This window comes from Pleurodeles waltl, chromosome 5, assembly GCF_031143425.1.
Source record: "Pleurodeles waltl isolate 20211129_DDA chromosome 5, aPleWal1.hap1.20221129, whole genome shotgun sequence".
Taxonomy (NCBI): Eukaryota; Metazoa; Chordata; class Amphibia; order Caudata; family Salamandridae; genus Pleurodeles; species Pleurodeles waltl.
The window spans coordinates 1,535,713,875-1,535,740,032 of record NC_090444.1 but is presented as its reverse complement, the minus strand read 5'-3'; the positions used below and the strand labels follow the sequence as shown (position 1 = coordinate 1,535,740,032).

Below are 26,158 nucleotides of genomic sequence, written 5' to 3'. Positions count from 1 at the left end.
CAGTGAGGGATAGTTTAAATTCTATTTCACAGGAAGCAAGGGACCCTCCTCTTGGATTACACTTGGCTTGTTAGGAAATTACATCAAATACACACAAAAACGTACTGTTCCCACGAGGAGCAGCGTTAGTATTGATTTGCATAAAGTGGACTCTCAACCTCCATCCTGCTTCAGCATCTCACACCTCAGAGAGGACTGAATATATGCTTATGCAACATTCAAAATATAGTAAATTGAACAACTAGCCTCAGTATCTTTGTACATTAGCTCATACCAATAAAACAATAGGACAAACACAATGTTCTTATTCTTGCCTGAAAAAAAGGTATTGTCAGATGCACATTAGAGATCTTTGTCAGTAGATACCTTGTCTAACCCAGATGTAATCTGACCTAAAAACGTTCTTGTATAGGGAATGATGGGGGAAGATGGTGGATGTAAGAGGATGAGGAGACTCAAGGAGCAGATGAAACACAAGAGGGTGCTGAGAATATTGGTCCAACTTGTTTCCCTCTATGAAATGGTGGCCAGACTTTGTCCCCCTTCCACCCCCAATACGCCAATTGTCACAAAGAATCTTGGGGTAAAATATGATACTGACTTATCTTTCCTTCCACAAGTATTAGTTGTTGCCGGCATGTGTTTCAACTTATAAAATCAATGAAATCTTTATTTAACCTCTTGCCTCTGGCCGCCAGGAATACAGTTTGCTTTGTGTTAATCTCAGACTACTGTCTGTATGCAGGCTGTTCAAAAAGTATAATTCACAAACTCCAGATGGTACAGAATTCAGCTGCCAGACTGGTACTACAATTGCCTAGAAGAAGGTCTGCATCAGCTGCGCTTAATAAGTTGCACTGGCTCCTAATCCATAAGGCGATCCTTTTCAAATTACTTCTGTTTGCCCATAGAGCTTTCAAGTGTTAGGGTCCAAAATACCTTAATAGCAGGCTGTGCCCCAAAGAACAATGAGACTCTCCTCTGAGACTCTCTTGAAACCTCCCCTGTGTCAATTAAAATCCTGTGGTGGAAAGTCTTTTGCAGTCTTAGGCTTAAAAGCTTGGAACTTACTATCCAGCAACATGCATGCTATTAGATCTGAAGCATTGTTGAAAAAAGTACTTAAAACCTGGCTATTTCAGGCCCATGATTCATTCTGTAATTCATTAATCTAACTTTTTCTATTTCTCCGGGAATCAACAACTCTCTAAGTATGGCACCAGCATGCTCTCTTTTGAGTGACAGTTGTGCTCTACAAATCCCAAATTCATTCATTCATTCATAGGTGTCTGCCATTTTAATAATGTTCTCAAATAGCAAAATATAATGAAACAATTTAAATCAGAAGAACCTCATAGTCAGTGTATAATCAATACCAATGGTTCTAAATTCAAGGCCCCTATCTTCTTGGAGTAGGCAGGCTGCTGGGATGGGAATGTCCCAATGCAGCGGACATAGGTACCCTGTCTTTTTTGGGCCGTGGCATCAAGGTAATCTAGCATGCACACAGATGCCTGTCTCCGGTAATGTAAGCATTAGGACTTTTCCTGTGACCTGGAGGAGTGCACCATGTGTGCCCTCATAGTAGTCAGTGGACTACTGTCCCTGCACTGGGTACATCACATAAAGTGGTGGTGGCAGTATACCATGTTTTGTGAAATCTTAGTGTGACCAGACCTTTTTTTTCTGTGTCAGTAAGAGGGTAGTTTACTGATGCCTTTAGTATAAAGCTCCACTCCTATGTGAAACATAGTACTTTGCACTGTGGTTTCTGTTGTTTAAAGGGAGGAAGTTTCTAGGCAGGACCTGCCTTTTTGTCTGTCTCTGGTTAGTTTAGGAAGTTGAGAACCGACAGCTTAATCAAACTTCTGCTTAATTGTGCCCATGTTTTGGATGATCATGCTTGAACCCAGCCCATTGCTACCTGTTGTGAGAAACATCACTTTGCACAAAAGCCATGTCTGGATAGAAGCATGGAGACAAAATAGAATCAGTCCCAATCGGTCTGAAACCCCAGAAATGGTGTATAAAAGTGGGTTTCAAACAAATCCACTTTATTCCATTCTTAGGTTCTTTATGACCAAGGAAGGGAGTGCACCACAGAGTAATTGAAGAGTTGTGGTATATCCGCGCCTGGTGACCTCCTCGTCTGCCCCCAGGGCAGTGCATTCATGAAAAACACAAAGCAGTTGTTTAAAAGCTGCTTTGTGTTTCTTTGTGCAGACAGCAACCTGCCTGCACTTTTAAATGGAGAGAGAGAGATCCTCTTGCCAGTGGGAGCAGTGAGTGACTGCTCCCACCTAATAGGAGATGTCTAGGGGTCCATGGGATGCCCTTTACCCTCTCTTTCAGTGCACCTCCTAAAGGCATTTTTGCCTCTGCATCCACGTCAGTAATTATGTGCCAGCACAAAGAGATTCCAATATTTGCATAGGACCATGCCCCCATGCAAATGAGGGAAAGCCCATTAATGACAGTGCTGGTACTACATGTGTGACAGCGCTATTGTGGTATCCTGCTTGTCAGGTTACACAATGATGCCATGGAATATCAGGGTTATGAGGTTTCTCTGAAGGGCAATTGAGCTAGACAGACCAGGGCTGACCATCTACCTACATTCAACTTTCAATAAACCCTTTCTTAATCTACTGGCCAACCTGTGTTCCATCAATGGCGACGAGGATGGGTCACTGGTGGGGTTTCAGGGCATCTCTTTTTCCTTCTTAAGTCTTCAATCTTCAACTTGTCATCACTTTTTGTTTTCATTGATTCTCCTTACACATAAGTTCAGTTTCCAGTCATCGCCAGTGTTGTAATCAAATATACTTCCTTAGTAAGAGTCAGGTAGCCAGTTCAAGTAGGAAAGAAGTTTTAGATTTATTTCAAAGGTTACAGGATAAGTTACAAGTTACTTAATAAGGAAACCCCACCAGGAGCAGCATCCTCTCTGCTCCGCCCACTCTCTCTAACTGTCACACTTCTCTAGTCACTCACCACCATTCCATGACATCATGCACTGGCTGAGCAGAGCAGAGAACAATGGAGGTGTGCAGAGAATGCATCACAAGCATAGCAGATTTTGAGACATCTCCTTCCCTTAGAAAATTATAAAATACAAAGAGGAAACATAAGATAGAAAATAAAATACAAACAGATAACATAAGAGACTTTAGCTTGAAAAAGTCCTATAAATTATTCAAATCCTATAATTTATTAACACAGTGGTTGCATCCCATCCTATCCATACAAAACTAAAAGCACATCCATAGACAAGGCCCACTGGAGACTTAACACATCAACTATTACTCAAACAGGCAGAAACTACCAACTGAATCACAAAACCACAAAATGTGTATAGTTAACCCCTCACTCAGCCCAGAACATAACACATAGTACTAAGGTTTCTTTAAACCCTCACTATAGCGGTTTGCAAAGGGTGTCTTTCAACCCTTCTTCTAGAAATTCGGAGTGGGTACCTTTGAACCCTCATCCAACATCATGAATTTAGAAATGGGACTCTTTCAACCCTCGCTCATTCCAAAACAACAGGAAACTACATGAATTTAGCATTGGGTATCCTTCAATTCATACCACACAACAGGGCATCTTGTGGATTTGGCAATGGCTCTCTTCCAACTTACACTCATCCCAAAACAACAGAGCATCCTGAGAATTTAGCAATGGTTCTCTTTCAACCCACACTCATCCCAAAACAACAGGGCATCTTGTGAATTTTGAATCAGGACTAGCACTTCATGTTTAACCTCAACTGCCTACGCTTGCAGGCTTAGAAACACTCTCCCTCTACTCCATACTCTCAGAGGACTAGGGAGCTAAATGACTCAAAACATATATCATACACATGCAAAACATGGACACCCTCTACTGCGTACTCTTGCAGGACCAGGGACTCAAATGACACATCGCATAAAACAAATAAAAAACACATTTTCCTGATTACTCCACTGAACATTGGAACAGAATGAGCAAAAATGTATGATGCAATTTGAAATCAAATATAAACATTCAGCATAGCATTAAAATATTCTCTGGCAGAAACCCCCAAATCCTTCCCTCTGGTGAGCGATGCCTCACCCGACCCTTCACATAGTTCACTGACTGATTGTACACTGACTGTACACTGTCTTTTCTGTCTAGCCGAACACTTCAAAAACGGCTCCATTTACATTCTTCACATTAAAATGAATGTTATATTTCATCTTTTTGTAGAAGGTTGGAGCTCTAGCCTTCACTGTACTCGTCCTGTTCTCCTATCGCAGGTAGGCACTCTATTTTATTCTCCCAGACTCCTTCCCACACATATCGGCTATCCAATGACCCTTCTTGAAGAAAAAGGGGAGGAACAAACTGGTGCAAAAATGGGTTAATTGGATAATGATATGAGGCGTCAATATTTTTGTAAGGTACTACTGCTATGTATTTCATTGTTTTCAGTGTCTTTTAAGGTCTCTCTCCTCAGCTGGGGGCACATGGCTGTATTGACACACATTGCTCTGGTCAGCATGTGTGTGTGAGCCTTGAATTGTTTCCCTTAATAATGCGTCCTTTGGATGTACGTGTTTAGCTTTATGCTGCTTTAACACCTAATGAGTACAACACGATCTGGTTCGGCAGTACAGTCTGGCACACACAGTCCTTCACATTCAACAGAACTCCAACGGTGCAGTATGCGCCCCCTAGTCTTGTGCGCAGTGCCTCACACAACCCACTAGACCCTTCAGGCTGCGGTGACAGGTGCTCAAGTGCTTATTTGGGGCGTTAACGCTCTCCCTTGAGGCCTCTTACAAGTTGCTGGTGACAGCTGGTCACATGTTCCTTTTGGAGCATCCACACTCCTCCCTGAGGCTCACTACAGCTTCTGATGACAGTGCGTCGCGTGGACATACAGGACCACACACACCATTCAAATGATAACACTGCAGCTCAGCTGTCTCACGCTTTACAACTCCACCACTCTATTACCACTGCAAAATTTAGGGTGGCTCACCCTTTATCCCCAGACATACTTGTCCGCCATACTTCTCCACAAGCAAAGGTTAATTCAACATATAATTGCTAACAATGGCCACATTTCATGTAGTGCCGGTTCACTCACTTCTGTTATGTCTTCAACCAATGTGGGCTCACTCACCACAGGTATGTCATGCAAAAATGAAGAAATGCTGTATCAAAGTCAACTCCACACAACGTTGGCACTAATTACACCATCATCTTCATACATCTGCGAACATTAGAAGTTCAGCCAGTACACCACCCTTACACTTCTGTTGTCTGCAGGCTGTCTGGTGGAGAAGATACTGGTGGGGTTTCAGGGTGTCTCTTTTTACTTCTTAAGTCTTCAATCTTCAATTTATCTTCACTTCTTTGTTTTCATTGGTTCTCCTCCTGTGTACGTTCAATTTCCATTCATCGCCAGTTTTGTAATAAACGATACTCCCTTAGTAAGTGGGAGTCAGCTAGCCAGTTCACGTAGGATAGGGGTTGTAGATTTATTTAAAAGTTTACAGGGTATGTTGCAAGTTACTTAATAAGGAAACCCCACCAGGAGCAAGAACCTCTCTGCTCAGCCCACTCTCTCTAACTGTCACACTCATCCAGTCACTTACCAACATTTCATGACATCACACACTGGCTGAGCAGAGTACAGAACAATGGAGGAGTGCACATAATGCATCACAAGCATAGCAGATTATAATAGATATCTGTATTACAAAAGAGGCAGCACAAGTGTTTGTTGCCACTTCTGTAATACCAGAGTGCTCTGGGGGAGCACAAAGCTGGTGCACACACCTGGTGCACTCCTGAGGCACTTTATTTAATATGGCCCCTGAAGTGTACGCATTCTGCTGAAGGATCCGAGGCTTTGTGTAGTTCCTAGACGCCTTCCTACCTTCTGAGAGAGGGAATGGGTGTGCCTGGCCGAGCAGGAGGAGAACAGACTGTCCAGGAAGGAATCATCTTGTAGCCCTGGTGAAAGATACATCCAGTGAAAGCAGGCTGCCCTAGAGAGCAAAGGCTAGAGTGACCCATGCTGTGGGGGTTTTCTTCGTATCTCTGTGCAGTTCCTGTGATGATCTGCACTAACACTTTGAAAAGCACAAGTATCATCATGTCCAGTGGCAGCACCTGTGGATATGCAAGTTGGTACTGCCTCTGCCAGCATCAGACGAGGGGAACTGCTGAAGTTAAGCTGAACTATCTAATAAGACCACAGCTGCTGAAGTTGCCATGCAACTACTGATTCAGCCTGAAGGCAGTCACAGTCTTGCCTGAGTCCCTGTCTGCACTCAGTTGGATGGGCTCCAATTGCTGAAAACATCAGGAGCCACCAAATATCCTACCCAGTGGTTCCTGTTATGAAAAAGCTGCAGCCAAGGACCCCGCAGTTTAAAGCTGCCATTGCAAAGTATGTAAACCTGGGCTGCACCCACCACAACACACATCTGCGTGGCTTAGCCTGCATTAAGAAAAAAGGGCTGCACACATGTTGACAAATTAGGCTTTAGGATTTAAGACTCTTTACTCTGCCCATAGCTGGAGTAAGAACTATTGAACTTAGTCGTTCATCTGATCAGTGGGGGTAAAAGTGAAGTAATCTGCACCATGCAGCACTCATCAGCACTCGACTCTTTACAGGGTTGATATGTGTGAGCCATGGCTTTGGTGGAGATATAATCCTTTGTTTCTCAGCTTCATAATGTGGAGTGATATATTCACAGACAATGTCTGTTCTATGTGTTGATCCAAACGTTGACTGATGCTGGCATCAACGCTCATGGCTGCAGAGGAGTGACTCATTCCCCCTCTTTCTGTATGCTTTTCTGTGTACTGAAGCAACAAGGGAATGGCACTTCAGCTCACAGTGGCTGAAGGAAGCCTGACAGACAGCTAACGCAGTCAGGTCAGTGAATCCCTTTTATGCGACGTCCTTATCAAAGAGGAAATCCAGTGATGTTAGTTTGAAAACACAGCTCACCTGACTAAATCTAAAAACTTTCGTTTCCATTCCTTAAACTCGATCTACTATTTGTGGTAGAATGTCACGGGACTGTCCCAGGATTGTCACATGTAGATGTAAGTGACCCTTTGGGCAGCAAACATGTGGATTCGATAATAATACAAGTTTATTGGTGCCAAGATTGGATGGGCACAGCTGGTCTATTCATCTGTTGCATTATCTGCTTGAAAATCAGCACCGGTGATGGACATATTAAGGGTGCTTCTTATACACAGGCATAATTGGCTGTAAAACACTCCAATCAGACAGCAGAAGGTCAATTATTTGCAAAGCGTATAATTTAGGTCAAGCTAATGTGTGTGTTGTGAAATCTCTCTGAACAGTTAAGCAGTTTGTGAGAAAAGGCCCAGTGTTGTGTGTGTGTCTGAAAACCATGCCTCTTAGGTGACACTCGAGTATGTTGCAGCTACGAAAGCACATAATGGGAGTGTGTTGTTAATGCTCAAAAAATAACCTTCTGATGCATAAACTGTGAATTGCGCTTATATCTTTTTTTATATACGACCTTTAAGTCGTCATGGAAACTGAAGTGTGTATCGGGCTGAGCTAGTAAAGGAATATAAGGACACATAGGTAATTAAGACTGAGTGTACTACAACACTTGATCGGTTCACATTTTAGAACACTCGGTTACAAAATGTTGAAGCTTGGAATTGACTTTTTACGTGAACATACGTTTTTTTTAAATTGTGCTCTTTATCTCAAACGGGTATCCTGAATATGTGAATTGTTACACATTTTTACTAAATGTACTTTGGAGCATGTCAGTTGACTGAGCACACGGTAAAAAGGAACTGAATCAGGAAATATTTTTAATTTAACAAAGTTACCAAAAGGTGGTGTGTTTAGTTGACACCAGTGCATTTTAACCTCCTAGAAACTAGGCCCGGCCCTGTTTCATTTGCAAAACCAATATCTTTCTACTCACTTAGTTTTGGAAGGTTTCACCCTCCCTGGCCTCATATTCACCACCCAAAACAAGCAACATGGCTCTCTTAGAATTCAGCATCAAAACGTTCCTCACCCTAATAAAAAGTTTCACCTCTCCTAATTTCAATGGGCTCCAAAACTACTAAATCTCACCCTCCTTTGAGATTCATAAAATTAAGAGGTATGGCCAAACCACAAATGTAGTATAATCGCTGTAAAACAAAGGGCAACATCTGGTGAGAAACACATGACATTTATGCATTCGTCACTCTCACACTTATTAAACCCATTAATAGAGAGCGATTGTGCCTAATGTGTAACAAGGAGAACAGGGAGGAGGCAAGCAAATGCAATAGACATTGTCAAATGTAATCTAGGTAGTATTGTCAATGAGTGTTTAGGACCACTGCTAAGAAAGCAAACTGGGAACTATAATTTTACCTCATTGATGAAATCCAATTTGTACAATTTGATTCCCTGTCCTTGTGGACTCAGAGTCATGGGACCAGCGGTACAAATATTTTTGATAAATCTGCTCCTGTGAGTTAGCAGTGAAAAATTATGAGTGTTGACAGAGATTACTCTAGAAATTGACTTGAGCAGATTACCTAGGAATTAGGTTCAGCCATAAACTATCATGGACCTACCAAAGAGAGAATATATTATGTATCATGAGCCACACTAAGGGTGCTGTCCTTTGTTGTAAGCATAACGTTGGTGGTGCTAAACTAAAGGCAATCCTAATGTAAACTATGAAAAGTTGCAGCAGCACCTTATAGTGCAGATCTTAACAATTTCATAAAATGTCCAGTTGTCAAAAGACAGAAAATCATTGTTCCAGAGGTTTCTTGCTCCTAGGTTCCGGTACCCCCTTAAGGGCCTTGTAACTTGAATTGGGCATTGACTGTATTAAAGATATGATTTATCTATGGCCATTTATGTTTTGGATTAGACTGCATTTCTGCAAAGAGGCATATTTTAATTATCTGTATTACACCATGAATGTGAAAAATTCTAGGAAGTGCCAATGGTCAGCATTCATTGAGAAAACATAAAAAATGTTTGTTTTTGCCTATGTGTCATTGGGATCCTGCTAGCCAGGATTCCAGTGCTCATAAAGTATGCCCTGTATGTGTTCCCTGTGTGGTGCCTAACTGTATCACTGAGGCTCTGCTAACCAGAACCTCAGTGTTTATGCTCTCTCTGCTTTTAGAATTGTCACTGCAGGCTAATGACTAATTTTACCAATTCTGATTGCCACACTGGAACACCCTTATAATTCCCTTTTATATGGTACCTAGGTACCCAGGGTAATGGGGTTCCAGGAGATCCATATGGGGTGTAGCATTTCTTTTGCCACTCATAGGGAGCTGACACAATTCTTACACAGGACTGCCACTGCAGCCTGAGTGAAATAACGTCCACGTTATTTCACAGCCATTTTACACTGCACTTAAGTAACTTATAAGTCACCTATATGTCTAACCCCCACTTGCTGAAGGTTAGGTGCAAAGTTACTTAGTGTGTGGGCACCCTGGCACTAGCCAAGGTGCCCCCACATTGTTCAGGGCAAATTCCCCGGACATTATGAGTGCGGGGACACCATTACACGTGTGCACTACATATAGGTCAACGCCTATATGTAGCGTCACAATGGTAGCTCCGAACATGGCCATGTAACATGTCTAGGATCATGGAATTGTCACCCCAATACCATTTTGGATCCATGCATAGAGCCCGGGTACTGCCAAACTAACTTTCACACTTTCACAGAGGTGTGAGGGCACAATGGACAGCTCTGACTGGCCAGTGCCAGCAGGTGATGTCAGAGACCCCTCCTGATAGTTGCTTACCTTTCTCTGTAGCCAATCCTCCTCTGTGGGCTATTTAGGGTCTCTACTGTGGGCATCTCACCAGATAACGAATGCAAGAGCTCACCAGAGTTCCTCTGCACTTCCCTCTTTGACTTCTGCCAAGGATCGACCGCTGACTGCTCCAGGACGCCTGCATAACCGCAACAAAGTAGCAAGAAGACTACCAGCAACATTGTAGCACCTCATCCTGCCGGCTTTCTTGACTATTTCCTGGTGGTGCATGCTCTGAGGGCTGTCTGCCTTCACCCTTGGAAGCCAAGAAGAAATCTCCCATGGGTTGACGGAATCTTCCCCCTGCCAACACAGGCACCAAACTTCTGCATCACTGGTCCTCTGGGTCCCCTCTCATCCTGAGGAGCATGGTCCCTGGAACACAGGAGCTGGGTCCAAGTGTCTTTGACAGTCCAGTGGCCCTTCTGTCCAAATTTGGTGGAGGTAAGTCCTTGCCTCCCCACGCCAGACAGTAATCCTGTGAACTGCGTGAACTGCAGCTGCTCTGGCTTCTGTGCACTTTTGCAAGACTTCCAGTGTGCACAGCCTAGCCCAGGCCCCCAGCACTCAGTCCTGCATTGCCCAACTCGCTGAGTTGGACTTCGACATTGTGGGACCCTCCATTGTTGTTCTGAGTCGACCGTCGTCCTCAGATCTTCTAAGTGCCTGTTCAGGTGCTTCTGCGGGTGCAGCCTGAGTCTGCATGGGCTCTGTGTTTCTGAGCACCTCCTCTGTCTCCTCCTCCAAGGGGCGACCTCCTGGTCCTTCCTGGGCCCTGGCAGCACCCAAAATCTTCATCCATGACTCTTGCAGCTAGCAAGGCTTGTTTGCGGTCTTTCTGCATGGAAACAACTCTGCATCCTCCAACACGCCGTCAGACATCTTCTGACCAAAGGAGAAGTTCCTGGCACCTTCCGTTGTTGCAGAATCTTCAGCTTCTTCCACCCGGAGGCAGCCCTTTTGCACCTTCATCCGGGGTTTAGTGGGCCCCTGCCCCCCCCCGACACTTGCGTGACTCTTGTACTCTTGGACTTAGTCCCCTTCCTTTACAGGTCCTCAGGTCCATGAATCCGTCTTCAGTGTTTTGCAGTCAGTTGTTCTCCTTGCAGAATCCCCTATCTCGACTTTACTGTCTTTCTGGGGTAGTAGGGTAACTTTACTCCTACTTTTCAGGGTCTTGGGGTGGGGTATCTTGGACACCCTTTGTGTTTTCTTACACTACCTGCGATACTCTACACACTATACTAGGCCTGGGGTCCATTCGTGGTTCGCATTCCACTTTTGGAGTATATGGTTTGTGTTGCCCCTAGGCCTATTTCTCCCTATTGCATTCTATTGTGTCCTACAGTGTTTGCACTACTTTTCTAACTGTTTACTTACCTGATTTGGTTTGTGTGTGTATATTTTGTGTATATTACTTACCTCCTAAGGGAGTATATCCTCTGAGATACTTTTGGCATATTGTCACTAAAATAAAGTACCTTTATTTTTAGTAACTCTGAGTATTGTGTTTTCTTATGATATAGTGCTAAGTGATATAAGTGCTATAGTAGGAGCTTTGCATGTCTCCTAGTTCAGCCTAAGCTGCTCTGCTATAGCTACCTCTCTCAGCCTAAGCTGCTAGAATACCTCTAATCTACTAATAAGGGATAACTGGACCTGGCACAAGGTGTAAGTACCACAAGGTACCCACTATAAGCCAGGCCAGCCTCCTACACCTACTTCAAATGCAGAAATTAGTATAAGTAGTGGACCAAAAACCCAGACTTTCAGATTACATCGGGATCAAGAGGAACCTCTGCCAAGGAAAAGAGCTTGATGCTTGAGGAGGACCTTCAACTCTGCTTGTTGCTTTGCTGTGCTGGCCTGCTGCTGCTGCTTCTGCCTGAAGAGGGAAAGGACTGGACTTAGCTTTCTGAAATCCTGCTTGTGAACTTTCTCCAAGGCTTGGACTGAGCCTGCTCCCTATTCTGAAGTCTCAGGGACATCAAAGACTTCATCTGCCAGTGCCTGGGCACTTCTACTGAGAGTTCTGACTCGCTAAGTGGTGCCTAAGCCAGTCCCTGGGCCCTTAGAAGTGGAAGCTGGTAACCCGTGAGGGAAATCCACGCACTACTGTGTGCGCATCAGAAAAATCAAGACAGCGACTGCCTCGCAGCTGGAAAATTGAAGTAGTGCATTGGAATTTTCCATGCATTGACCCTCGGCGTCAAAATCTTCCACATCACTGCACAGACCTGAGGTTACTTATCCAGAAATCAATGCATCCCTTCCCTGCGAGGAAAGAATTGATGCACGGCCTCACTTGCGAGTAAGAAATCAAAGCATAGCTTGCTTTTCTGACGCATGCTCACCCATATTGCCTTATTTTTGAAGCATACCAGGCACTTTGTGCTGAAACAACTCATCCATTGAATTCTATGGATTAAGACTTTTTTTACTTTAAAAATTCATATCTTTGTTTGTGAATGTTGGATTTTTGTTGTTTTGATCTTGTTCGATTTAGATACATATTGGCTATGTTTCTAAAATGGTTTGGAGTACTTTTGGGGTGTTTTCACTGTCTTACTGTCTGTGTTTGCATTTGTTTTCACTGTCTTACTGTGTGTGTGTTTACAGATACTTTACACATTGCCTCTGAGATAAGCATGACGGCTTGTGCCAAAGCTATTGAGAGGGTGAGCAGGAGTTATCTGAGCTGTGTATCTCCCTTACCCTGACTAGAGTGAGGGTCCTACTTGGACAGGGTATAAACTGACTGCCAACTAAAGACACCATTTCTAACACAATAAATGCATCCACTGCTGTGGTCATCTAGGCCAGCTATTGGCAATGTTAGCAAGAGCTGATCATTAGTAGTGCCTGAGAGGGCTCTTTTCTAATTCAGCATTTGGTGCTCAAGCCATCTCCTGCTTTTGATATAATTTTGCTTGAGATTCAGTGCTCTTGGTACCTGATGTTCAAACTCAAGGTTTTACTGGTATGTGCCTACACCTCAAAATGGCACCCTAGAGAGAGCAGAGATGGACTTTGTGGGCGGAATGGGGAAGGGATTGAAACACTCAGCCATTTCGTCTTATTTTGCACAAAAACATTTGCCCTGCAAACAAAAATAATTGTGCCCTTGTTTAAATTTGTGATATTCAAAGGTATGACGATGCACTGTGTCTGTTACTGGACCTATACGGGATCAGATTTGCTTCCTGTAGCAGCCTTTGCTTGGTCTGCTTGGCAAGCCACACAGGAAGGGCCCCAGGAGTTGCCCTATGTTAATATTGTTCAGACTGAACAGATTGTAGTTGTTGTAAGAGTATGATAATATTTTCATTTTAGCTGATTATGCTATGATTACTTTAAATTTGGTGATATATGTTTTTAGCTGAGATAATAAAAAATGGATTGATTGATTGACTGACTCTTTAATGTTCATGGGTCTGACTGGTATTTTGCAGTGACCACCTCCAAAGCTAACCAGTTCTCCCTGTACTCGGGGGTTGACTATCTATCTGCCTATAATGTTCTCGCACCATCTACCGAAAGATTCTAAGCCCAAGATATGAGCCTCTTTTCAGGTCTAGCATCAGCTTAATATACTTAAACTTAAGACAGGTACACTGGAATTATGCAGCAGAATAGGGCCAAAATATATGAGAAAAGGCAAATTATGCAGCGTAATGCGCCACATTTTGTGATAGTACTCAAAGTTGATCTCTTCCATGTCAGATATTCCTATGACAAAGTATCACTCTGCATTTTTTCCATGATGAATAGAGGAAATCAGGGTGACTGGAAGCCTCCAGAGACCCTGCATGATGTCCTTCGTGCAGCCCTATACAGAAAGGCCTGTGTTGAGTAGGGATTTGTTAACAAGGAGACCAGGAAGGAAGATGTGAGCAGAGAAGATCTTGTGCACAATGAGACTTTAGAAACATGTTTATTTATATAGATCCTTATAATCAGGAAACCGTACAGCCTGTAAAGTTCCAACGGAGGCGTAGCTTGGTCAGTAAGATTAGGGGGTGTTGAGTAGGTGCGGCTGCTCCGCTATGGCCGAGGAGCATTGCCCACCCGCAGGCATCAGCAGCTGCAAACCTTTTAGTACAAAATGATAATAAACCAAGTTTATCATTTTGTAGTAAACCAGGCGGGGCCACAGGCTATGACGGGGCGGGGGGAGAATAGCAGAGCACTCCCACTCATTCCGCATGTAAGTTTGGCCAGCTGTCTCGGGCTGGCCAAAACCACATGCACACTGTGCTCCCTCCAGCCCGGCACTGTGTTGTCGGGCTGGAGAGAGCAGGTACAGGCTCCCAGTCTGCCTGGGACCCCCCTGGGTGTACCCTCCAGCCAATCCAAACTCTGCTGTCAGCAGCGTTTGGATTGGCTGCTGGACAGGCTGGGAACCTGTGCCTGCAGCTGCAGCAGAGGAGCAGCGCAGTGGTATCGGCGGCGGCGATGCACATACGTTTTTTCTTTTTTTCTTTTTTTTTTAATTAATCACCTCTTCACTCCCGCACGTGTCACCCCGCCCCTACAAAGTGCCGCAAACCTCTCCTGGTGTTGACCTTCAGATTTCCTGACAGTCACGCTGGCATATAATGTTAAAATACATTACATGACAAGCAAGGCACATAAGAGGGGCTTAAAAGGCCGTGGAAAGGGAGAGGAATACTGATTGGAAGGCGTACTAAATGAGAAACATAATCATTTGTATATTGATCAACATTTTTAGGGCATTCAAAACAGAGCAGAGAGAAATCTGTGTGTGGGTGTTTTGTCAGTGTGTGGATGCAAACACTATACGTGAAATCCAACAGACACCTCACCATACCCGACTGAAAGCACCTGTACCCAACTATTCGCATAAAACACATTTATTAGGAGGGTGAAACACCCCAAATAACGCCTCCCTCGCCGCCCCCTTTGAAGCTACGTCTCTAAGTTCCAAGAAAGAACAGCTTATTCAGCAGAGGAGCTTCTAAGGCCAGACATATACTCACACTTTCTCTAGCAACCATTGTAAGTTTATTTGGGTAACATATGTCTGTACACACAACATTTGCACATCTGAAAAATAACCGCTTTGTTCATATCTGGAGAAGATACACTGTTCAGAACGAAAACATGAAAATGCTTCAAATCAGGTTCTTCAGAAAATCTTTGCTGCTTACAGCTTTAGAGAAAGTAAAATGCATCACATTTACCACGTCAAATAAGATATTCCACGCCGAAACAAAGGGACTATTTCTCCAAATTAACTTCTTTAAAAAGTATTTCGAGAAGAATACATTCGTCATTGGCCGTACTTCCACGAAACTTGCTTTCAAATCAGACGCTAGTTCGTGAAAAAGATAACCAAATTACAAGGAATCTTCTCAATCAAGTGAACCAACAGTGCCACGCTATAAAGTGGAATTCCTGATCCTCATTTGTTTGAAGTTGTTTCACATTGTTATATACTGTTAATCAGGTGTGTGTGTTTGTAGAAGAACACTGTCCTCTAGTGGTGGAAACAGCGAACGAGCAATCGAATAGTATTGTCCCAAATAAAAGCGTACATGTAACTTGCAGTGCCGCACAGCGTATGCACAGAAGTCCGAGAAAGTAGTACAAACAGGGGCTTAGCATGCTTAGTAAGATTGAGGGCGGGAGGTGAGCTTCAAATTTCCTGACAATCACACTGGTATGTAATGGTGAAATATATTTTATGAGAAACAGAGTGCACGAGAGGGGCTAAAAGAACAGTGGAAAGGGAGATGACTGCGGATTAGAAGGGGATACTAAGTGAGAGAAACACAGTATTTTGCAAAATAATCAATATTTTGTGGGGCTTTTTAAACAGATGACAGGGAATGTGTGTGGGTTTTTGTCAGTCGGTGTGTGTGTGGTTGGGGGGGTAACATCCCAAACACACCCCTGAAGATACGCCCCTGAGTACAAAGTGGTTCTAACGGTATACTACTATGAAGATTGTCACAGATTTCCCTCATACCTCTACATGTGTGAAGGTGCACCATTTTAATATTTATTCCTTGAAAAAAACAAAGGTTGCAGGGACGTTATAATTAGGTTCTGATTTTACTCGTACAAAACCATAGAAATTCAGCAGTTAGAGTTATTTCAAGTAACTGCAACTCAACTCGTGCCCTAAGGTAACTATAACTCACGTACCCTGCAGTGCACAGTTTTTTCTTCAATAATTTAATTTATAGAATTGATGACATTCTAGAAGCTGTCATGAGTTCTGTAATTTCAGGGGTAATTAGCCCCAAGAAGAGGGTGAACCTTGCTTTTGTTCAGAAGATAAAGGAGGGAGTCTTTTCATCTCCAGCCTCTTGCAATCTGCCGGCAGAGTGATGGTGCGTGGCAGGAAGCACTGTCGGCAGGATGCCAATTGAGAATGTGCTCTGACGCCTCCAGGTCTGATGGAGCCCACAGCATGCAATGCCCCAAGCAAGAGAGGCACCCGTAACCTGACCAAGATAGCCTCCTATTATTGCAAGAGGTGAGAGGAGCAGTGCATTCCCAACATAGCAAATGCATGCACATAATCTCTTGTGAGGCACATACATCCGCCACGGCGCAGCTTCAGCACATGTATCCCCTGACGAGCTTGATGTAAGCATACTCCAGCTGCACTACTGCTATAGTTGATAAGGGCATTGCTTGCATGAGCCTCGCTGCTGCATGGGGCCTGCGGTGTTCAGTGCCTCGACAAAGGAGTGCCCCTGCCCATCTCAGTAGGCAGTGAAAAGGCCACTGGCTAATTGACACTGGCAGTAAAGCAGTGAGTGACATCGTGCCTCTTTCTCTGTCCACAAGGCTCCAGCAAGCCGCCCCACCTGCCTCCAACAGTGCTAGCGAGAAAACAAAGGGGGAACACCTTTCCAGCAAAGTTGAACTGCACAGCGTTTGTCGCTGCAGTTTCCACCTGCAAGAGCAGCAGCCCCACCCTGAACATTTCCCTGCCCCCATCATCACTCACCCAGTCCAGGAGAGGGGTCTGCCAGCGTGAAAAGGTGCTGTGGCCCTGCAAGAGACATTCTACCACATGAGCCTGCTGCCGGCAGGTGGAGGGGCACTGCTGCACCACTCCGAGTGCCGCCCCCCTTTGCACCTCTCCCTGCAGCTTCCATGAGGGGCAATGCACCTGCAGCCTAAGGAAAGCTGCTGCAGCAGGAGGAGTGGCTGCAGTGCCACCGAGTATTCACTTGTGGTACTGCACCAAAATCAAGAACAAGATCTGCAAAGAAACAGCCATACTGGGAACACTTGTGCCTTGCATTATGTAAAAACCCAGCACCGTATTTAAGCAAAGCTTGCACATATCAAAGAAATGGCCCCAATGACGTGAACACTTGCATAGAAGTTTTCTGCCACCCCGTAATTGTCCTTAGCCTGGAATGCGCCAAAACCTCACCCCAGGAAGCTTGTGCAGACATGCACAGCTGGAAGCCCCAATGAGCAACTACAGCTCCAAGTGAACGAGACCAGGAAAGAGTCAAAGTTGCCAAGAGTCTAGCAAAAGCCCAAAGCAGCAAAACCACAAGGCAGCATGCCTCACAGAGTAAGTCAAGCTGCAGCTGCTTACGTTGAAGTGACTCTGGTGCCCCCTGGAGAGACACTGAGACATGATCCCCTGGGGGAGCACAAACATCTGAAGTGCCTCAGGGAGGAACATAGACTGCTCACCTCCTTCTGCTGAAGGGGCAGCCCCTGAACACTGAAAAGCCCTGCTAATCAGCCAGCAGGACCTCTAACAGCACGAAGGGCACTGTGCACTGCACCCCCCAGTGACTGTATGAGCCACTGCGATCAAGGAGACAGCGCAACACACCCTGTGGTGGCAGGACACCACCAATGCAAGTGAGAAGATGCAGGACCACCAGGTGCCTGCAAAAGAGACGCTGCTGCAGATGCCATGAGGAAGAAGAATGGCACTGCTCCCTATGACAAGACAAGTAAGGCGCTCCCTGCCATCTACCCCATGCAAATGCCCAGCCCCATCAGCACTCCCAGAGACAAGAGGGGGTGAAAGGCCTAGCATGGCCTGAATGCATGAAGGACAGCATCTAAACCCTAACTGCACTAGCACTGCCCTGCAGCGGGCCAGAGACTATTCATGGAGTGCCCCCACACTGCCTACAAACTGACACCCACTACAGGCAGGAGGAGAGTTCTGTGTTCCCACCAATGCAAATGAAAGGTCACACTTTTCTTCCACTGTGATCCTGAGTTGCATCCTGAATACCTTGTCCAGGAGAAAAAAGGTATGGAAAAGGCTGCATACCGGATCCATCAAAGTGAACATACCTCCACCGTCATCCACAAAATGGCTGTTGCACATGTGAAAAGACGCCCTGACCAGCGAGTGATCCAAGACGGAAGAAGATGCGTAGTCCTATTGACAGGACAGGGCTGGCAGGAGGTCCCAGTGAGCAGAACTGACGTCACGAAAGAGCATCTCATCACCAGGGTGGAGCCTTACCCAGCAAACATAAAGAGACCACCATGCACTCCTGGCAATGTAAGAGACCAATTGTCCAAAGATTATCTGATAGCCCACCCACACCTGAGTCCTGCTGGCAAGAACACACCAACCATGTATCATCCACGCTGACAGTTGCACAAAAGTCTTGGCTGTTGCTCCTGTCGGAGAGCCTTTAGCAGCCAGCAGATGGCCCACACACAGCCCAGCATAGTCCATGCGGTCCCAGGCAACCCAGTGAAAAGGGCCTCAAGGAAATTCCTGAGTAGGGTATCCTTAAACAAGAGATGATTTGGAAGCTGCTCCTCTGACAAGGTATTAGGACACCCCAAGGTTTCAGAGGAGGGCGTTAAATCATCACAGATGTCTTCCCAGTCTTAGTGCGATTAGCCTTCATGGAGTCAGGTTGCCTCACTGGAAACCTTTGCAGCGGACTCCACCAACGCTCCTGATGCACCAGTTTCAACTGTTTGACACCAACCACATCACAGTGAGAGCACGCAGGACTACCAGTGCGAGAATTGCCACTGACACAACCAACCAGCTGTTGAAGAATCCAGACTCCATCTGCCCAGTGTTTGTGCAAATAGTAATTGGTTAAACCATGGATTTGTGTAGAGATGCCCGGGTGCTACCAGCTGCATCTGACTTACTTGGTGTTTTGTGTGTTTTTGTTTTGTTTTTACAGGTTGGACTTGTTTTACATTTTTAAAAAAATTCGAAGCAATTTAATGACCTTCTAGACACACGTGCCCTTCTGCACGTAGTAGCGTGCCAGCCACTCCCTGTGTGCTGGACCTGAACACCCACCCCACAACCATCCGCCACAGGCGTCACCAGTCAGGTGACCCTGGAAATAAAACATACCGAGTGCATGTATGCGAGGCTAGTCAGTACCGCTACAATCCGTGTCTACGTCTTTATTGTCCAGCACGTGGGCCTAGGGCCCCCAACATAACATAAGGTAGGTGCCCCTGATGGCTGGTAGTGCAGGTAGTCACAGTCAGGAGCATGTCACTCTACAGATTCTGCCCCACTACTTCCATGGAATTACTTTCATCCCCTGCTTTCTCTCCTTCCTCATTTCTTCTCAATTCCAAAGTCCTCTCCTTTCTCTCTCACACGTGCCTCACCAGCTGTCACCTGTGTTCTTTTATGTCCCGTCTCTTCCTATCCATTATCCATCTTCCTCTACCCGATCTCTCTTCCTCTTCACTGCCCAGGCTTTTTTACTCCAAAGATGTGTTCCTCTTTTAAACATGCTATGTACTTGCAAATTATTTTTATTGATTTTTTATAGTACAGACATAGCCCAGGTGCATCAAAGCACATTATAAGATTACAGGTACCATAAATAATTGCAATTCTATATTTGAGATATAGTGCAGGAAAACAAAAAAAAACAGACATTCATGAGTGAATGGGAGATCGCAAATGTACCTTGTGTCTTTTAAAGAGAAGATCCTTTAGTTCCTTTTTAAAGGTAGCATGCCATGGGGTTATATGGAAAGTGAGTGAGAGGGAGTTTGCCATTCATGTGGCGATTACTGAAAAATGATTGGTTCATTTATAGTTCTTGTTTGAAGTTAGGAGGCTCCAAGAAAAGGGATTGTGTGTTTCTTGAACTTTGTTTTGTGCCTGACTTTTTTAATTTTCCTTTTCGGTAGACAGGCGAAGAAGAGTGCAGGGCCCTGTGTTTGGTGCAGGCAGTTTTAAAATGGGCTCTTGCCTCAAAGGGGAGAAACTGAAGGGATAGCAGGATACAGGCGATCAGGTCAAATTTCTTGTATCCAGTTACAAAGCCGTCCGCAGCATGTAAAACTGCTGAGTGGACCTCAGTGTGCTTTGGGGATTCCTGAGAGGAGTAAGTTCCCATAGTCTAATCGTAGGAAGAACAAACACATGAACAACTCATTTTAAGCCATATTTAATAATGAGCTGCCTGGTCCCCCAAAAAAGCCGTAGAAGGAGCTGGGCACCCTTGGCCATGGCCACGATTTGACTCTGGAGGCTGAAATGATTGTTGAGGAAGAAGCCAATCGACTGAACAATGATGGATTGACACTCAGGGGCAGAGAGGGATTCTGTCCATTCTTGTACACGAAGCTTGGATATCTGCTGAGATAAGAGAAGTAATCATGTTTTCGTAGGGTTGAGTTGACATCCATTTCTGAATTGTTGCCAAGGTGTTGTAAAGAAGGATAATGTCACGGGGATGAGATGTTGAAGTGGATCTAAGTATTGTCAGTATACAGGTGAAATAGGATCCCAGAGCTCTTAAGGGTCTCAAAAGTAGCTAACAATAGAGGTTAAATATATAGGGTTGGTGAAAGGATTGAGCCTTAAGGAGCCCACTGTTGCAGGTTGAATAGCAGTTTTGAGAAGGCACTAACAAGAAGAGCACTTGGAACCAGCAACAGCATAGGTAGAGCAAATTTGCTGAAAGATTTAGATGAGGTGTGTGCTTTGGGGTCGGTTGGCTTTTGGCGTGAGGGGAGCGAGGCGCTTAGTATGAACCCGACTTGCGCCTTCACCTGTTCATCCACTTTACTCTGTGTGAATGAGTTTATATTTCATATCAGATGTCCACAGTCACAAACGGAAAGCTTGATAACACATGAGACGTAGGCCAAAGTAATATTTTTTTCAAACTATAGAATGTCACACTCTCTGAATTACTTGAGCTATAATGGACGAGTTATCGGACAAGTGAAACACAAATGAGTAGCATCTTCATGAATGCATTCCCTCCCACACATCTCTGTGAAGGTAACTGTGTCCTCGATAAGATTTTGTTACTGCTCCTCAAACAGGACAATTACATTTCGTGCCTTGCGATGCTTTCTGTTATAGAGATGGCTCTTGTTTATGAATTTGAAACAGCATGTATGAGTAACTTTTAGTTTCGCTTTTGGTTTCTTATAGGACCCTAGTGCCATGCCAAGGCCCACTTCCCAAGACCTTGCAGGGTTTTGGGATTTGTTGCAGCTGTCTATCGAGGATGTCAGCATGAAGTTTGAAAAACTGCATCAGTTAAAAGCCAGTGAATGGAAATCAATAGATTCCCCAGAGAAAACGGTGAGTGGGATTTGTAAGAAATTGCTCCCTGCAAGATAAAATATTCCTGCACATATTTTAGAAATTGGTTGTTTCCAAGAGATACTGAGCCGATTATTTTCACAGTTTAATAGTCTTTCCGCGCTATTAGTCGCAATCCTAGCACAGACTGCATACGAGCTTGGATTGAGTATCTGGCATGAAAGGGAAACTCCACACAGGCAACGTTTCCTTATTTATCTTGATGAGCTTTGAAAAGCAAGTAGAAAGTGCTCATTTTTTAAAAAAACTTTTTTTAGTGCATTTATATAATTCTTTCTGCCTACACCCTTGAATCGGTGGTTAATTTGTAAAAATAAAAAATAAAAATAAAAAAATTTGCCAGGGCCCTTGTCAGGAGGGCACTGCAGCTTGTTCTGCCCATTGCCCCTGACAGCGCTGCCAATTTTAGTCCCAGCACCACTAGTAATCATCATATTCCTTCAGATCTGACAGTTCAGGGATTTAATATACATAAAAACTGACTAATGCCTGATGCCTTAGCTATCTTTGTAACTTTGGATGGCAGGTATTGGTCATTGTTTCATGTTTATTAAGTTATTAAACAGCTGTGGGTGTACTCATCACAAAATTAGATAAACAGTGTCACCATGTGGCAGGCTTTTATAAGTGCCGGTGTTGACAATAAAGTGCTGGTGCCGAGCACAGGAAAACACCGGTTCAAATTAAACACTGCTTTGAATGTATAGGTTATATAACTGTACAACAAACGAAGGTGGCAATGTTGTTAGGAAAATCATGACAGAGAATTAAAGAAACAATCTTGTAGGTAAAACCGCTAGAAGTGCGAGCAGGCAAAAAACAAAGTGCAGCGTATTTCCAACTTTAGGAGGAAAATGGGTAACAGAATGAAAATGGGTTGAGATGCAGGAGGCCCTGGGAGTGGTGACCATAAAACTGAGAAGGAGGAAAACAAGATAAAGTGGAGCATTTAAACACAATCTGAGAAGGCAAAGAAAGAAAAAATAAGAAGATATATGATATGATGACCAGCGGCAGAAAGTTTAAAGAGGTGGGGGAAAGGCATAACTGAAAAGCACTGGCAAAGCATTTTGCATTTTGAGTACCTACTAATGCATTTTAAAAACACCCAGTGGAAAAAAAAAACATAAAACAATTGTTTAATTTATGCAATGCGTCTATGTGATAAGATTTAAAAAAAGATTGCTCAGTGTACTTTTGAGATGTAAAATAATTCCTCATGCACTGCGGGGCAGATACTATACAGAACATGGCTTAATATACCAAACAGCAAACAGCACGAGGTGCAAGACAAATATTGCTCTATGTCGAGCCTAAGCCCACTCCGTGTATATTTCAAAGTAGTGGTAACAATAGGTCTGGAAGAAAACTCTGCTGTCAAACCAGGCCTAACTATGTATTGAAACAAATAGCTTACGTAGGTAGAACACCCACTAATCACATATGATGCCTGGCAGGAAAGTAAAGAGGAAGCAGCATCCTACCATATGGGGCCCCCCAATGGATGACAGGATCTGTATTTTCTTACATGCCGATATCCATGTCGATTTGTGTTATCTGTTTTCAAATGCTGAAATTCTGCACCATAAATATGCCATGTCTGAGAAGTTACCTAGATACAGGGAGGGTAATATTCAGGGAGGAATTCCGTTGAGAGAGTTCAAAACCCCATTAATATTTTGGCATGTGACAAAGAGAAATCCCACACCAACAAGTGTCAGTTTGCAATTAAAACCTTCAGCCATGGTTCGTCAGAACCCTAAATAAATGTTGGTATATCTCTAGCTATTTGGCAAAGATAACTCTGGGATGACAGGCAGCATGCAGAAGGGATCATTGAAACACGGCAGTGCCACCATGTTAACAGCTTGTATCCTGCACCAAAGGGACAGCGGTAAATAGGAAGAGCAATTGTAACCTTCGGGGGAGTTTGAAAATCAGTGGATTTATGTTATCCTTCATTATTCTGCCAAGGCCCCAATTAATTTAGATGCTTAGGTCTGTAAGTCCATGTAGGTTACAATGGAACTGGAGACCTATGATCGGAGGCCAATTGTGTGCTTTAGACATGGGTAAGACTTTAATTTTGTCCCAGCTTACCTTATAACCTTGTGAAGGCAGAGAACACATTTATTAAGTAGATCAGAGAAGGTAGAACCACCTCAAGGCAAGTAGGATGTCATGTTCGCAGAGTAGTGCCATCACCTCCTCTGCTTGAGTGCTTATTCCCTTGATGATGTCTGACAGCTTAACAACCATTGTCAGTGGCTCTACAGCTAATAAGAGCAGAGCAGTTATGGTAGTAAGCCCTATTTCATACCAATAAGGACCATGAATGTATAGGAAAGGAAGCTCCCACAATTCACCTGAGCAGATGGGTTGTTGCATAGACATCATATCCTGAAAACGTAGCCAGATCCCAGACCTGATCACTTTTTGAGCCTGTTTGCCAGGGTCAGGATACACAATATCAGGATGATCTAGCATAATAGAGAAGATCATTCCCAGGTTTTGGCAGTACAGAAATCAGAGCTTTTTTGGATGTAATGCGAAACAACCAGCAGTTTCAGCTTCCTTGTAAGTTTTGTCTCCAACTGAGGATTTCATATAAAGCAAACCAGTTATGGAGTAGTCAATTTCCCCCTCAAAGGTGTCAAAACTGAGAAGGGAACTCTCATTGTCAGAAAGACTCAAAAGCTCTGATTGGGGAAAAATTCTGTTTTCTGGATATTGAGGATAGTATTTCTGATTTGTAGACGTCATTCTGGAAAGCAGCAAAAGTCTCTGCTATGTCTTGGAGACATGTTTGTAAGATGCCCTGGTCTCCTTAGATGTCTGGAATCACTAACTGTAATTCGTGTTGTTTCAGGTGCACCTTCAGGAGTCACTCTGCTTTCTTGCCTTGCTTGTAATTACACTATTTTAGACAAGCCAATAAATATTCAGCTTTGGAGGTAAAAAGAGAGTTCAAGGAGAATTTTTCTTTTCCAAGGCAGCTCTACTCAGTTCACCTGAGTTTTTAATATAGCCACAGTTTAGTTCTATAATGGAGGTCTTGAGTTTTGCGTGCTCTAGTTTGTATTTCTAATTGCTTAAGGCTATGTCCCTCTTCCTCATTCACATTAGGGAAGCTTTTCCATCCACTGACAGGGTTTGTGCCGAGAACACCAAGCCTCAGTTCCCCAACACCTGTGTACAAATACAATCTTACAAAAACTGTGGCTCAGTAGCTATCTTATATTTAGAAATGTTCAGTCTCCATGAGTTAGGTGACGGCGGAAGGCAGCCTGCTTACGGTTGTATGTGGAACAGAGATTCAAAGGCTGAGTTTTTAATCAGATGTCAGGCTGAAGTGGGTTCACCAATAATTCCAGAGATTAAGGGCTGTCCTTTATACTCTGGGTGCCACTGGAGAAGGATGATACAGGAGAGTTAAAAGTTTAGTCTCAGGGGGTACCATTATTAGAAGGGAGAAGGAAGGGTACTCCTGTTGTCAAGTTTGTGAAGTCTGAAGTCTGAAACAAACACTCATCATAACTGGGATATGTCTGGGAATGTTATTTTAGAGGAGACTTTCATGGGGCCTGCAGACGAAGGATCTTTGAAATTGGCAATGTTTACATATAGGCAATGTTAGGGCTTAAAGCATAAAGTTAAATATTGCATTGCTTAACAACAAAAGTATACCTATGACAAAACAGAGCTACTTCTACAATGAGCATTTTCAATTGACTGGTTATTAATAGTTACACTTTATTAACAAACCCTGTTGACCTACCAAGCGTTAGGGCAGTCCTGTGTTAGCAGGCCATTGCTAGTAGAAAGGTCAACCATTTACAAAAAGCATTTGGAGTCTGCGCACTTCAGTCTCCAACAAAGGTAAGAAACTAGGTATTCAAACTGAAAGATAAATGTGTGGTACAAAAGTGGTTGACGGAGGCGTCCTATACAAATTTACATAATAAAAATGTTGCTTTTGGTTGTGGATTTTGGGAGACGTTGTTTATTGAATTCTCTGTGAGCAAAAATAACATGAATTCTTAAAAGTAAACTGTTGCTGTGATTTTGTTACACTCACTACAGTTTATAAACTATTGTATATGCCAAAAGATTCCAGTTACTATTAAACACCTGCTGCATATTTTATTTGTATGGATTGTAAATTAAGTGCCGACTGTTTCTGCCAAAACGTTCTACATTCATAATTAGTTTCATGTTCCGCCCCTTTAGTGTCTCTGTATTGTCATTTGCTCCTATCACTGAATCCTAGAGTAATGACTTTGTTTACGTGTTACCATAGCACATACTTAACCATGACCACAAATTGCCTATACCATCAGAATCAGAGTGGATTTCTACCACAGGCCTGCTGAAGACCACTAGTATTATCTTTTCCAAAAGCTTACAAACATCAAATCGAATGTTTCATATTGCTGCCTCTTTCTGTGATACGTGTCTCATGGCTGACACCTGTCCCATGGAGACCCTAAAAGTTATGTGGTGCTTACTCCTTCAACTATCTTTGTGCAGATGTGGCATACTGCATTTGACACACCATTATAGCTGCTTTCTCACCAGTGATGTGTAAGGTGTGTGCCACAAATACACATCAAGCAGCACTAATACACTGAGTCCAATACGTCATGGAATCCACTACGCTGGCGGTCTATTGTGTTACACTACTTTGTTACAGTAATAAAACATTCTACTTCACTATCAGAACGTTGCATTGGCGGG

At 43.8% G+C, this 26,158-nt stretch overlaps 1 protein-coding gene across 2 annotated transcripts in view; it reads left to right on the top strand.

The window, feature by feature from the left end:
- Positions 1-26,158, top strand: part of DLGAP2 (DLG associated protein 2) — a 3,577,612-nt gene that overhangs the window by 3,517,662 nt on the left and 33,792 nt on the right. For both annotated transcript variants that reach the window (XM_069235822.1, XM_069235823.1), the window contains one exon: positions 21,248-21,400. In XM_069235822.1, coding sequence (XP_069091923.1) covers positions 21,248-21,400 — 153 coding nt within the window. The remainder of the gene's footprint in view (positions 1-21,247; positions 21,401-26,158) is intronic.